This window comes from Eucyclogobius newberryi, unplaced genomic scaffold (genome assembly GCF_026437365.1).
Source record: "Eucyclogobius newberryi isolate DKJ021-1_F unplaced genomic scaffold, fEucNew1.0.hap1 SCAF_3, whole genome shotgun sequence".
Lineage (NCBI taxonomy): Eukaryota > Metazoa > Chordata > Actinopteri > Gobiiformes > Gobiidae > Eucyclogobius > Eucyclogobius newberryi.
Window position 1 is genome coordinate 39,255,182 of NW_027315945.1, and position 19,031 is coordinate 39,274,212.

The window sequence follows — 19,031 nt, forward strand, 5'->3', positions numbered from 1 at the left end:
GCAGTAGCTGCAGTAGCTGCAGTAGCTGCAATAGCTGCAGTAGCTGCAATAGCTGCAATAGCTGCAGTAGCTGCAATAGCTGCAGTAGCTGCAGTAGCTGCAATAGCTGCAGTAGCTGCAATAGCTGCAGTAGCTGCAATAGCTGCAGTAGCTGCAATAGCTGCAATAGCTGCAGTAGCTGCAATAGCTGCAGTAGCTGCAGTAGCTGCAGTAGCTGCAATAGCTGCAGTAGCTGCAATAGCTGCAATAGCTGCAGTAGCTGCAATAGCTGCAGTAGCTGCAGTAGCTGCAATAGCTGCAGTAGCTGCAGTAGCTGCAATAGCTGCAGTAGCTGCAATAGCTGCAATAGCTGCAGTAGCTGCAATAGCTGCAGTAGCTGCAGTAGCTGCAATAGCTGCAGTAGCTGCAGTGGCTGCAGTAGCTGCAATAGCTGCAGTAGCTGCAATAGCTGCAATAGCTGCAATAGCTGCAGTAGCTGCAATAGCTGCAATAGCTGCAATAGCTGCCATTCTGACAACACAAACAGTTTTAGTCGTATGATCTGGAAACACAAAGTCACTGGATAATTATCTGAAAAGCAAAAACACAAAATATGAAAGAAAAAAAGTTTTTTTGATTATCGGATGATACTTTAGATCATGGTATCACACTGCTGCAGTCATAGTTCTTCACAAACAGCAGAAAACACTGTGTACTTCCTCCTCTCCTCTTGCCTGAGCACAAGGACAGAGTGCACTAGCGCCCCCTGTGGCTCCTCCCAGTCCTGACCAGGCCCCTCCCTGCTTTCAGCTTCAAAGATCTGACGACATGTTCAAGAGCACGAATGTGCAGGCAATATTTTGTTTTTGTTTTAACTGCAAGTTGAAGTTGAGGTTCACTTTATTGTTTGGGAATTTGTCTTCTGCATTTGGAAAGCTTTAGAAGGTCTGACTTACTGCCGGGAATGACCACAGCTCCTGCTCCGGACGTGGATCCCTGAATATCTAAATCTTCCAACAAAAGATGGGAAAATAAAGACTGGCGGCGTCGCTGTGGCTCCCAAAGCCCCGAACAAGCGTCCAAGAGCGATTATACTGGAGGTCCATAGCGTCAGTGACAAACGCCGTGTCCAGACGTCTCGACCCGGAACTACCAAGCCCCAAATCTCTTTCTTCAACAACCGCCATGAGAGAAAGATCCAGAGACTTTTGACCCAGTGAAATCTCGCCCGAGACGTGGATTACGCTCTTTATCCCACGACGCTGAGGCTCAACGTGGATGGAAAAATGAACAGATCGACCAGAGCGGAGGAGGCCTCGTGTGAGAACGTCATGGGTTTGTAACTAACTAACTTCTTCTTCTCTTGGTTAAATCCGACACAAAAAAACTTTAAAAATAATCCCTGATAAATGTCTTCAAATAAATATAATCATTCATTCTAGAACATTGTCTGAAAGAGTAAAAGTAAAAGTAAGTGGTCTGTGAACCACAATTTGAGAACCGCTGGACACAACAGATAAAAACACACTTCTGGATTTGAGCTTTTATTTCAAACTAAAGAGCGAGAAATGATCAGCTCCACATCTTCTAAAAACATATTTGAGGATGATTTGTGAGTGGTTAAAATGACCAAACTTCCTCCGTCTTTAGTTTCTGCTGCTTCGGCGTCTCCGCTTCGAGGCAGAAGACGCGCCTCTGGAAGAACAAAGAGGGAAAGTGATTATATGTTCAAACTGAAGGGGCGGAGTCTAGATGTCCTCAAATCCACAAATCAATCAAGAAAAACAAAATGAGCCACAATCCAAACTAAAGTGGGCTCGGTCTGCACAGTCCAGGACACTGACCGATCCACTGACCGATCCACTGACCGATCCACTGACCGATCGTGCGGTGGACAGTTACAACTAACGGTTATTCAAGAAGTCGACTGGTCAGCGATTCTTTCTGTTGTTCACTGAGACTTTAAATACATTATCGACCAAATAAAGGTTGAAATACAGAGACCTGTCGACAGAGAATATTTATAAATGTGTTTTATCGATGAAAATAAGACATGATTTATGATTTTCTTTATATTGTTAATAATGTAGCTGTCTTTGTTTTACAGTCTGTATGATTCACATAAATTAAAAACCATGGTAGCGTCCAGCGTGTGGATCTATTCTGAGGACTCAGATTCTAACACTACTATGGGCTGCATAAGCCCCGCCCTCTGGGAGGAGTTTCCTGATATCCGCCATCCTGTTGATCTGTTTACACTGTTTAAGTTTCACCTGAAACTAATCTTCTTTGTTCAGGGCCCTGTGTTCCCCGAGACCTGGGGTTATGACTATATGACTATATGACTTTATGACTATATGACTATATGACTTTATGACTATATGACTATATGACTATATGACTATATGACTATATGACTATATGACTTTATGACTATATGACTATATGACTATATGACTATATGACTATATGACTATATGACTTTATGATTATATGACTATATGACTTTATGACTATATGATTATATGACTATATGACTTTATGATTATATGACTATATGACTATATGACTTTATGATTATATGACTATATGACTTTATGATTATATGACTATATGACTATATGACTTTATGATTATATGACTATATGACTTTATGATTATATGACTATATGACTTTATGATTATATGACTATATGACTTTATGACTATATGACTTTATGATTATATGACTATATGACTTTATGACTATATGACTATATTACTTTATGACTTTATGACTTTATGACTATATGACTTTATGACTATATGACTATATGACTTTATGACTTTATGATTATATGACTATATGACTTTATGATTATATGACTATATGACTATATGACTTTATGATTATATGACTATATGACTATATGACTATATGACTTTATGACTTTATGACTTTATGACTATATGACTATATGACTTTATGACTTTATGACTATATGACTATATGACTTTATGAATTTATGACTATATGACTTTATGACTTTATGACTTTATGACTATATGACTATATGACTATATGACTATATGACTTTATGACTATATGACTATATGACTTTATGACTTTATGACTATATGACTATATTACTTTATGACTTTATGACTATATGACTATATGACTTTATGACTTTATGACTATATGACTTTATGACTTTATGACTATATGACTTTATGATTATATGACTATATGACTATATGACTATATGACTTTATGACTTTATGACTATATGACTATATGACTATATGACTTTATGACTTTATGACTATATGACTATATGACTTTATGACTTTATGACTATATGACTATATTACTTTATGACTTTATGACTATATGACTATATGACTATATGACTTTATGACTTTATGACTATATGACTTTATGACTTTATGACTATATTACTTTATGACTTTATGACTTTATGACTATATGACTTTATGACTATATGACTATATGACTATATGACTTTATGACTATATGACTTTATGACTTTATGACTATATGACTATATGACTATATGACTATATGACTTTATGATTATATGACTATATGACTATATGACTATATGACTTTATGATTATATGACTATATGACTATATGACTATATGACTTTATGATTATATGACTATATGACTTTATGATTATATGACTATATGACTATATGACTTTATGATTATATGACTATATGACTTTATGATTATATGACTATATGACTTTATGATTATATGACTATATGACTTTATGACTATATGACTTTATGATTATATGACTATATGACTTTATGACTATATGACTATATGACTATATGACTTTATGATTATATGACTATATGACTATATGACTTTATGACTTTATGACTATATGACTATATGACTATATGACTTTATGACTTTATGACTATATGACTATATGACTATATGACTTTATGACTTTATGACTATATTACTTTATGACTTTATGACTATATGACTATATGACTATATGACTTTATGACTTTATGACTATATGACTATATGACTTTATGACTTTATGACTTTATGACTATATGACTATATGACTTTATGACTTTATGACTTTATGACTATATGACTTTATGACTTTATGACTTTATGACTATATGACTATATGACTATATGACTTTATGACTTTATGACTTTATGACTATATGACTATATGACTATATGACTTTATGACTATATGACTATATGACTATATGACTTTATGACTTTATGACTATATGACTATATTACTTTATGACTTTATGACTATATGACTATATGACTTTATGACTTTATGACTATATGACTATATGACTTTATGACTTTATGACTATATGACTATATGACTATATGACTTTATGACTTTATGACTTTATGACTATATGACTATATGACTTTATGACTTTATGACTTTATGACTATATGACTATATGACTTTATGACTATATGACTATATGACTATATGACTTTATGACTTTATGACTTTATGACTATATGACTATATTACTTTATGACTTTATGACTATATGACTATATGACTATATGACTTTATGACTTTATGACTATATGACTATATGACTTTATGACTTTATGACTTTATGACTATATGACTATATTACTTTATGACTTTATGACTATATGACTATATGACTTTATGACTTTATGACTATATGACTTTATGACTTTATGACTTTATGACTATATGACTTTATGATTATATGACTATATGACTTTATGACTATATGACTATATGACTTTATGACTTTATGACTATATGACTATATGACTATATGACTTTATGACTTTATGACTATATGACTATATGACTTTATGACTTTATGACTTTATGACTATATGACTATATTACTTTATGACTTTATGACTATATGACTATATGACTATATGACTTTATGACTTTATGACTTTATGACTATATTACTTTATTACTTTATGACTTTATGACTTTATGACTATATGACTTTATGACTATATGACTATATGACTATATGACTTTATGACTATATGACTTTATGACTTTATGACTTTATGACTATATGACTATATGACTATATGACTTTATGATTATATGACTATATGACTATATGACTTTATGATTATATGACTATATGACTATATGACTATATGACTTTATGATTATATGACTATATGACTTTATGATTATATGACTATATGACTATATGACTTTATGATTATATGACTATATGACTTTATGATTATATGACTATATGACTTTATGACTATATGACTATATGACTATATGACTATATGACTTTATGATTATATGACTATATGACTATATGACTTTATGACTATATGACTATATGACTTTATGATTATATGACTATATGACTATATGACTTTATGACTATATGACTATATGACTATATGACTTTATGACTTTATGACTTTATGACTATATGACTATATGACTTTATGACTTTATGACTTTATGACTATATGACTATATTACTTTATGACTTTATGACTATATGACTATATGACTTTATGACTTTATGACTATATGACTATATGACTTTATGACTTTATGACTATATGACTTTATGACTTTATGACTATATGACTATATGACTTTATGACTTTATGACTATATGACTATATGACTTTATGACTTTATGACTATATGACTTTATGACTTTATGACTATATGACTATATGACTATATGACTTTATGACTTTATGACTATATGACTTTATGACTTTATGACTATATGACTTTATGATTATATGACTATATGACTTTATGACTATATGACTATATGACTATATGACTTTATGACTATATGACTATATGACTATATGACTATATGACTTTATGACTTTATGACTATATGACTATATGACTTTATGACTTTATGACTTTATGACTTTATGACTATATGACTATATGACTATATGACTTTATGATTATATGACTATATGACTTTATGACTTTATGACTATATTACTTTATGACTTTATGACTTTATGACTATATGACTTTATGACTATATGACTATATGACTTTATGACTTTATGATTATATGACTATATGACTATATGACTTTATGATTATATGACTATATGACTATATGACTTTATGATTATATGACTATATGACTATATGATTATATGACTTTATGACTTTATGACTTTATGACTATATGACTATATGACTTTATGACTATATGACTATATGACTTTATGACTTTATGACTATATGACTTTATGACTTTATGACTTTATGACTATATGACTATATGACTATATGACTATATGACTTTATGACTTTATGACTATATGACTATATGACTTTATGACTTTATGACTATATGACTATATTACTTTATGACTTTATGACTATATGACTATATGACTATATGACTTTATGACTTTATGACTATATGACTTTATGACTTTATGACTATATGACTTTATGATTATATGACTATATGACTATATGACTATATGACTTTATGACTTTATGACTATATGACTATATGACTATATGACTTTATGACTATATGACTATATGACTTTATGACTTTATGACTTTATGACTATATGACTATATGACTTTATGACTTTATGACTTTATGACTATATGACTATATTACTTTATGACTTTATGACTATATGACTATATGACTATATGACTTTATGACTTTATGACTATATGACTTTATGACTTTATGACTTTATGACTATATTACTTTATGACTTTATGACTTTATGACTATATGACTTTATGACTATATGACTATATGACTATATGACTTTATGACTATATGACTTTATGACTTTATGACTTTATGACTATATGACTATATGACTATATGACTATATGACTTTATGATTATATGACTATATGACTATATGACTTTATGATTATATGACTATATGACTATATGACTATATGACTTTATGATTATATGACTATATGACTTTATGATTATATGACTATATGACTATATGACTTTATGATTATATGACTATATGACTTTATGATTATATGATTATATGACTATATGACTTTATGACTATATGACTATATGACTATATGACTTTATGATTATATGACTATATGACTATATGACTTTATGACTATATGACTATATGACTTTATGATTATATGACTATATGACTATATGACTTTATGACTATATGACTATATGACTATATGACTTTATGACTTTATGACTTTATGACTATATGACTATATGACTTTATGACTTTATGACTTTATGACTTTATGACTATATGACTATATTACTTTATGACTTTATGACTATATGACTATATGACTATATGACTTTATGACTTTATGACTATATGACTATATGACTTTATGACTTTATGACTATATGACTTTATGACTTTATGACTTTATGACTATATGACTATATGACTTTATGACTTTATGACTATATGACTATATGACTTTATGACTTTATGACTATATGACTTTATGACTTTATGACTATATGACTATATGACTATATGACTTTATGACTATATGACTTTATGACTTTATGACTATATGACTTTATGATTATATGACTATATGACTTTATGACTATATGACTATATGACTATATGACTATATGACTTTATGACTATATGACTATATGACTATATGACTATATGACTTTATGACTTTATGACTATATGACTATATGACTTTATGACTTTATGACTTTATGACTTTATGACTTTATGACTATATGACTATATGACTATATGACTTTATGATTATATGACTATATGACTTTATGACTTTATGACTTTATGACTATATTACTTTATGACTTTATGACTTTATGACTATATGACTTTATGACTATATGACTATATGACTTTATGACTTTATGATTATATGACTATATGACTATATGACTTTATGATTATATGACTATATGACTATATGACTTTATGACTTTATGACTATATGACTTTATGACTTTATGACTTTATGACTATATGACTTTATGACTATATGACTTTATGACTTTATGACTATATGACTATATGACTATATGACTTTATGACTTTATGACTATATGACTATATGACTTTATGACTTTATGACTATATGACTTTATGACTTTATGACTTTATGACTATATGACTATATGACTATATGACTTTATGACTTTATGACTATATGACTTTATGACTTTATGACTATATGACTATATTACTTTATGACTTTATGACTATATGACTATATGACTATATGACTTTATGACTTTATGACTATATGACTTTATGACTTTATGACTATATGACTTTATGATTATATGACTATATGACTATATGACTATATGACTTTATGACTTTATGACTATATGACTATATGACTATATGACTTTATGACTTTATGACTATATGACTATATGACTTTATGACTTTATGACTTTATGACTATATGACTATATTACTTTATGACTTTATGACTATATGACTTTATGACTTTATGACTTTATGACTATATTACTTTATGACTTTATGACTTTATGACTATATGACTATATGACTTTATGACTATATGACTATATGACTATATGACTTTATGACTATATGACTTTATGACTATATGACTATATGACTATATGACTATATGACTTTATGATTATATGACTATATGACTATATGACTATATGACTTTATGATTATATGACTATATGACTATATGACTATATGACTTTATGACTATATGACTATATGACTTTATGATTATATGACTATATGACTATATGACTTTATGACTTATATGACTATATGACTTTATGACTATATGACTATATGACTTTATGATTATATGACTATATGACTTTATGACTATATGACTTTATGACTATATGACTATATGACTTTATGACTATATGACTATATGACTATATGACTTTATGATTATATGACTATATGACTATATGACTTTATGACTTTATGACTATATGACTATATGACTATATGACTTTATGACTTTATGACTATATGACTATATGACTATATGACTTTATGACTTTATGACTATATTACTTTATGACTTTATGACTTTATGACTATATGACTATATGACTTTATGACTTTATGACTATATGACTATATGACTTTATGACTTTATGACTTTATGACTATATGACTATATGACTTTATGACTTTATGACTTTATGACTATATGACTTTATGACTTTATGACTTTATGACTATATGACTATATGACTTTATGACTTTATGACTTTATGACTATATGACTATATGACTTTATGACTATATGACTATATGACTATATGACTTTATGACTTTATGACTTTATGACTATATGACTATATGACTTTATGACTTTATGACTATATGACTATATGACTTTATGACTTTATGACTATATGACTATATGACTTTATGACTTTATGACTATATGACTATATGACTATATGACTTTATGACTTTATGACTATATGACTATATGACTTTATGACTTTATGACTATATGACTATATGACTTTATGACTTTATGACTATATGACTATATGACTTTATGACTTTATGACTATATGACTATATGACTTTATGACTTTATGACTTTATGACTATATGACTATATTACTTTATGACTTTATGACTATATGACTATATGACTTTATGACTTTATGACTATATGACTTTATGACTTTATGACTTTATGACTATATGACTTTATGATTATATGACTATATGACTTTATGACTATATGACTTTATGACTATATGACTATATGACTATATGACTTTATGACTTTATGACTATATGACTATATGACTTTATGACTTTATGACTTTATGACTATATGACTATATTACTTTATGACTTTATGACTATATGACTATATGACTTTATGACTTTATGACTATATGACTTTATGACTTTATGACTTTATGACTATATGACTATATGACTTTATGACTTTATGACTATATGACTTTATGACTATATGACTATATGACTATATGACTTTATGACTATATGACTTTATGACTTTATGACTTTATGACTATATGACTATATGACTATATGACTATATGACTTTATGATTATATGACTATATGACTATATGACTTTATGATTATATGACTATATGACTATATGACTATATGACTTTATGACTATATGACTATATGACTTTATGATTATATGACTATATGACTATATGACTTTATGACTTATATGACTATATGACTTTATGACTATATGACTATATGACTTTATGACTATATGACTATATGACTATATGACTATATGACTATATGACTTTATGACTATATGACTATATGACTATATGACTTTATGACTATATGACTATATGACTTTATGACTTATATGACTATATGACTATATGACTTTATGATTATATGACTATATGACTTTATGACTTATATGACTATATGACTTTATGACTATATGACTATATGACTATATGACTATATGACTTTATGACTATATGACTATATGACTTTATGACTATATGACTATATGACTATATGACTATATGACTTTATGACTATATGACTATATGACTTTATGACTATATGACTATATGACTTTATGATTATATGACTATATGACTTTATGACTATATGACTATATGACTTTATGACTTATATGACTATATGACTATATGACTTTATGACTATATGACTATATGACTTTATGACTATATGACTATATGACTATATGACTATATGACTTTATGACTTTATGACTATATGACTTTATGACTATATGACTATATGACTATATGACTTTATGACTATATGACTTTATGACTATATGACTATATGACTATATGACTTTATGACTATATGACTATATGACTTTATGATTATATGACTATATGACTATATGACTTTATGACTTTATGACTTTATGACTATATGACTTTATGACTATATGACTATATGACTTTATGATTATATGACTATATGACTATATGACTTTATGATTATATGACTATATGACTATATGACTATATGACTTTATGACTTTATGACTATATGACTATATGACTTTATGATTATATGACTATATGACTATATGACTATATGACTTTATGACTTTATGACTTTATGACTATATGACTTTATGACTTTATGACTTTATGACTATATGACTTTATGATTATATGACTATATGACTATATGACTATATGACTTTATGACTTTATGACTATATGACTTTATGACTATATGACTATATGACTTTATGACTATATGACTATATGACTATATGACTTTATGATTATATGACTATATGACTATATGACTTTATGACTTTATGACTTTATGACTATATGACTATATTACTTTATGACTTTATGACTTTATGACTATATGACTATATGACTATATGACTATATGACTATATGACTTTATGACTTTATGACTATATGACTTTATGACTTTATGACTTTATGACTATATGACTATATGACTATATGACTTTATGACTTTATGACTATATGACTATATGACTTTATGACTTTATGACTATATGACTATATTACTTTATGACTTTATGACTATATGACTATATGACTATATGACTTTAACTATATGACTTTATGACTTTATGACTATATGACTATATGACTATATGACTTTATGACTTTATGACTATATGACTATATGACTATATGACTTTATGACTTTATGACTATATGACTATATGACTTTATGACTTTATGACTATATGACTATATGACTTTATGACTTTATGACTATATGACTATATGACTATATGACTTTATGACTTTATGACTATATGACTATATGACTTTATGACTTTATGACTTTATGACTATATGACTATATGACTTTATGACTTTATGACTATATGACTTTATGACTTTATGACTTTATGACTATATGACTATATGACTATATGACTTTATGACTTTATGACTTTATGACTATATGACTATATGACTTTATGACTATATGACTATATGACTATATGACTTTATGACTTTATGACTTTATGACTATATGACTATATTACTTTATGACTTTATGACTATATGACTATATGACTTTATGACTTTATGACTATATGACTATATGACTTTATGACTTTATGACTATATGACTATATGACTATATGACTTTATGACTTTATGACTATATGACTATATGACTTTATGACTTTATGACTTTATGACTATATGACTATATGACTTTATGACTTTATGACTATATGACTATATGACTTTATGACTTTATGACTATATGACTATATGACTTTATGACTTTATGACTTTATGACTATATGACTATATTACTTTATGACTTTATGACTATATGACTATATGACTTTATGACTTTATGACTATATGACTTTATGACTTTATGACTTTATGACTATATGACTTTATGATTATATGACTATATGACTTTATGACTATATGACTTTATGACTATATGACTATATGACTATATGACTTTATGACTTTATGACTATATGACTATATGACTTTATGACTTTATGACTTTATGACTATATGACTATATTACTTTATGACTTTATGACTATATGACTATATGACTTTATGACTTTATGACTATATGACTTTATGACTTTATGACTTTATGACTATATTACTTTATGACTTTATGACTTTATGACTATATGACTTTATGACTATATGACTATATGACTATATGACTTTATGACTATATGACTTTATGACTTTATGACTTTATGACTATATGACTATATGACTATATGACTATATGACTTTATGATTATATGACTATATGACTATATGACTTTATGATTATATGACTATATGACTATATGACTATATGACTTTATGATTATATGACTATATGACTTTATGATTATATGACTATATGACTATATGACTTTATGATTATATGACTATATGACTTTATGATTATATGACTATATGACTTTATGACTATATGACTATATGACTATATGACTATATGACTTTATGATTATATGACTATATGACTATATGACTTTATGACTATATGACTATATGACTTTATGATTATATGACTATATGACTATATGACTTTATGATTATATGACTATATGACTTTATGATTATATGACTATATGACTTTATGATTATATGACTATATGACTATATGACTATATGACTTTATGACTATATGACTATATGACTTTATGATTATATGACTATATGACTATATGACTATATGACTTTATGATTATATGACTATATGACTTTATGACTATATGACTATATGACTTTATGATTATATGACTATATGACTTTATGACTATATGACTATATGACTTTATGATTATATGACTATATGACTATATGACTTTATGACTATATGACTATATGACTTTATGATTATATGACTATATGACTATATGACTATATGACTTTATGATTTTATGACTTTATGACTTTATGATTATATGACTATATGACTATATGACTTTATGACTATATGACTTTATGATTATATGACTATATGACTATATGACTTTATGATTATATGACTATATGACTTTATGATTATATGACTATATGACTATATGACTTTATGACTTTATGACTTTATGACTATATGACTTTATGACTATATGACTATATGACTTTATGATTATATGACTATATGACTATATGACTTTATGATTATATGACTATATGACTATATGACTTTATGACTTTATGACTTTATGACTATATGACTTTATGACTTTATGACTTTATGACTATATGACTATATGACTTTATGACTTTATGACTTTATGACTTTATGACTATATGACTATATGCTGCCATATTTTATGCTGCAAAAGCAGGACATGCTAGCAGGACAAGCTAGCAGGACATGCTAGCAAGACATGCTAGCAAGACATGCTAGCAGGACATGCTAGCAGGACATGCTAGCAGGACACGCTAGCAGGACCCCCTGATAGAGAGATGCTGCATCTGGGACTTTCCAGATCAAATAAAGGTCAAAAGCACTAAATTAAAGGGAAAGGTTGGGTTGAGGTCCCGTTCACTTTCAGGTGAGCTTGTGTGTGTCGTTGACACGGCAACAGGAGGGCTCAGTCTGTGACTACATTCTGAAATATCCAACAGGTTTGATCTAAATCTGAGCTGGTCTTTGGTCCTACCACAGTTTTACCTTTAGTCTTTGTCCCTGTCTCACCTTCTGCCCTTGGTGGCGCTCCTCTTCAGTCGGTTGGTTCCACACCCGTTCCCCGGCCAGTGTGAGCCACTGGTTTGTGGCTGGTGTTTATCGCGGTGTAGAATGTACTTAATGGCTGCCTCCATCTTTGACCCTTTGGTGCACTTGGGGGCCATTTCTCGGAGAAACTGCACGTAACTAAACAACACATGTGATCATCTTTCTATTGAACATTTGTCGTAATCAGTTATTACCTCTTCTTCTCCTCTTCTTTGGAGTCGTACAAATCCATGAGAGGTAATTTGCGATATTTTTTTAATCCTAGAGGAGCCATTCCTTCACGATAAAAGTGCACTTCTGTCATGACGTGGGGGAAAAGACTCACGTACTGAGCCAGAGCGTCCTGAGAGACAAAACACTTTCAAAAGGACATAAACTGGCAGAGACCAAAGTAAAACGTCTGTGGTTTCTTTGTGGCGCACCTTGTTCCTCATGCGTCCCGGGTCCTGCGTGTTGTGGCCCCGCTCGCTGTGCTCCTGGTGCGTCGCCACCAAGAAAACGGCGTAATCCACGTCGTTCTCCAGCAGCCAATCAAAGCTCTTGCCTCTGTGCTTGTCGAATACGAGGGTGGTCCGGCCCAGTGCCCAACGGTGGTCTTTAGGACGGTCCACCTGATGGTCCTGGTCATCCCGAGGGTCCTGGTCCTCCCGAGGGTCCTGGTCCACACGAGGGTCCTGGTCATCCCGAGGGTCCTGGTCCTCCCGAGGGTCCTGGTCCACACGAGGGTCCTGGTCCACATGAGGGTCCTGGTCATCCCGAGGGTCCTGGTCCACACGAGGGTCCTGGTCATCCCGAGGGTCCTGGTCCACACGAGGGTCCTGGTTCACAGACAGCTCCTGCAGCGGTGAGCGGGCCCCGAGCACAGCCTGAGCCTCTGGGCTCGGCCCCGGGACACAACAGGGCGAGAAACGCAGAGACGGCCCGAGCTTCTGAAAGACACACAACAGACATATAACAGACACACAACAGACACATAACAGACATATAACAGACACGTGACAGACACAACAGACATATAACAGACACATGACAGACACACAACAGACACATGACAGACACACAACAGACACACAACAGACACATGACAGACACACAACAGACACACAACAGACACATGACAGACACACAACAGACACATGACAGACACACAACAGACATATAACAGACATATAACAGACACACAACAGACACACAACAGACACATAACAGACACACAACAGACACATGACAGACACATGACAGACATATAACAGACACACAACAGACATATAACAGACATATAACAGACATATAACAGACACACAACAGACATATAACAGACATATAACAGACACACAACAGACACACAACAGACATATAACAGACACACAACAGACATATGACAGACATATAACAGACACGTGACAGACACAACAGACATATAACAGACACATGACAGACACACAACAGACATATAACAGACACATGACAGACACACAACAGACACATGACAGACACACAACAGACACATGACAGACACACAACAGACACATGAAAGACACACAACAGACATATAACAGACACACAACAGACATATAACAGACACATGAAAGACACACAACAGACATATAACAGACACACAACAGACATATAACAGACACACAACAGACATATAACAGACACACAACAGACACACAACATACATATAACAGACACATAACAGACATATAACAGACACACAACAGACATATAACAGACACACAACAGACATATAACAGACACACAACATACATATAACAGACACACAACAGACATATAACAGACACATAACAGACATATAACAGACATATAACAGACACACAACAGACATATAACAGACACACAACATACATATAACAGACACACAACAGACATATAACAGACACATAACAGACATATAACAGACATATAACAGACACACAACAGACATATAACAGACACACAACAGACATATAACAGACATATAACAGACACACAACAGACATATAACAGACACATGACAGACACACAACAGACACATGACAGACACACAACAGACACATGACAGACATATAACAGACACATGACAGACACACAACAGACACATGACAGACATATAACAGACACACAACAGACACATAACAGACATACAACAGACACGTGACAGACACAACAGACATATAACAGACACATGACAGACACACAACAGACACATGACAGACACACAACAGACACACAACAGACACATGACAGACACACAACAGACACATGACAGACACACAACAGACACACAACAGACACATGACAGACACACAACAGACACATGACAGACACACAACAGACATATAACAGACACATGACAAACACACAACAGACACATGACAGACACACAACAGACATATAACAGACATATAACAGACACACAACAGACACACAACAGACACATAACAGACACACAACAGACACATGACAGACACATGACAGACATATAACAGACACACAACAGACATATAACAGACATATAACAGACATATAACAGACATATAACAGACACACAACAGACATATAACAGACATATAACAGACACACAACAGACACACAACAGACATATAACAGACACACAACAGACATATGACAGACATATAACAGACACGTGACAGACACAACAGACATATAACAGACACATGACAGACACACAACAGACACATGACAGACACACAACAGACACATGACAGACACACAACAGACACATGAAAGACACACAACAGACATATAACAGACACACAACAGACATATAACAGACACATGAAAGACACACAACAGACATATAACAGACACACAACAGACATATAACAGACACACAACAGACATATAACAGACACACAACAGACACACAACATACATATAACAGACACATAACAGACATATAACAGACACACAACAGACATATAACAGACACACAACAGACATATAACAGACACACAACATACATATAACAGACACACAACAGACATATAACAGACACATAACAGACATATAACAGACATATAACAGACACACAACAGACATATAACAGACACACAACATACATATAACAGACACACAACAGACATATAACAGACACATAACAGACATATAACAGACATATAACAGACACACAACAGACATATAACAGACACACAACAGACATATAACAGACATATAACAGACACACAACAGACATATAACAGACACATGACAGACACACAACAGACACATGACAGACATATAACAGACACATGACAGACACACAACAGACACATGACAGACATATAACAGACACATGACAGACACATAACAGACATATAACAGACACGTGACAGACACAACAGACATATAACAGACACATAACAGACATATAACAGACATATAACAGACACACAACAGACATATAACAGACACACAACAGACATATAACAGACATATAACAGACACACAACAGACATATAACAGACACATGACAGACACACAACAGACACATGACAGACATATAACAGACACATGACAGACACACAACAGACATATAACAGACACATGACAGACACACAACAGACATATAACAGACACATGACAGACATATAACAGACACACAACAGACATATAACAGACACATGACAGACACACAACAGACACATGACAGACATATAACAGACACATGACAGACACACAACAGACATATAACAGACACATGACAGACACACAACAGACATATAACAGACACATGACAGACATATAACAGACACGAAGTGCTCAATAATGTAATGTCTGTTTATTGGCCATCGGCTTTCACAGTGTGAAATGGGGCTGAGAGACGGAGGGACACGCGTCAAACTCCCGGCGTTGCAGTCTCACCTCTGCGCGCGCTTTGCTCCACTGCTCTGTAACACACATCATGTCAGTTACACGTTACACCAGCACGAGCGTCTGCAGCGTCTCAAACACAGATCATGGCGCGTTAATGTGGATTGTATGACCACTTCTTTTCAAACCATCTTCAGAATAAACCTGGAGAACTTTCTAGTTTCGATTCTGGACGCACTGTGTACTGCGCATGCGCCACAACCACGGCGTAAAGCTGTTCTTCACAACGACTCTCACCCAGCCCGCGCGCCTCCTCGTTACAGCCGATGTCCCGCAGAGTGCGCGCGGTCCTGCTCACGGCCCCGGCCTCCGTGCACCGGGACAGCAGCAGCTTCGTGACCTGGACGCGGGACTTGTCCTCCACGTCTGCGGCTCTGATGCGCGGCTCCTGTCCCGGTTCCTGGAGCTGGAACAGGAACTTCTCCAGGTCTTTGTTCTCCAGCTGCTCCAGCACGTTCAGGATCTGCGCTGGCGCGTTGTCCCGGGACATTGTGGAAGGCGCAGTTTGAGGTTCCGCGTCTGAGGTTTGTGTTTCTGACTTTTCCGCAGGCGCTTTTTCAGCCAATGAACGGTGGCTGTGGGTGGGGCTTATGCTACATTACGTCACCTGTTGCCAGATAAATTTGCCTTTTCCAAGATGACCTGGTCTGGACACTGGTCTGGACACTGGTCTGGACACTGGTCTGGACACTGGTCTGGACACTGGTCACTTTTCATTTAGAGTTTAGAGTCAGTGGGTCAGTGGCCATCAGCCAATGATGTCAAATGGTATTCAATTATTTTTTTAGTCTAAAAACAATATAATTTGTTCAGAATTATGTTATATTATTATTAGTTTAAATATGTAAAATAATTGTGAGC

At 32.1% G+C, this 19,031-nt stretch overlaps 1 protein-coding gene across 1 annotated transcript; it reads right to left on the reverse strand.

The window, feature by feature from the left end:
- Window positions 1-1,527: 1,527 nt before the first annotated feature.
- On the reverse strand, window positions 1,528-18,695 carry LOC140374648 (uncharacterized). The gene is made up of 6 exons (XM_072461605.1): window positions 18,408-18,695; window positions 18,162-18,187; window positions 14,696-15,202; window positions 14,468-14,616; window positions 14,235-14,411; window positions 1,528-1,674 (listed from the first exon to the last, which is right to left on the reverse strand). Exons 1-6 carry the CDS (start codon window positions 18,658-18,660, stop codon window positions 1,626-1,628), a joined length of 1,161 nt encoding a protein of 386 aa, XP_072317706.1. The 5' UTR covers window positions 18,661-18,695; the 3' UTR covers window positions 1,528-1,625.
- Between the last annotated feature and the right edge of the window lie 336 nt (window positions 18,696-19,031).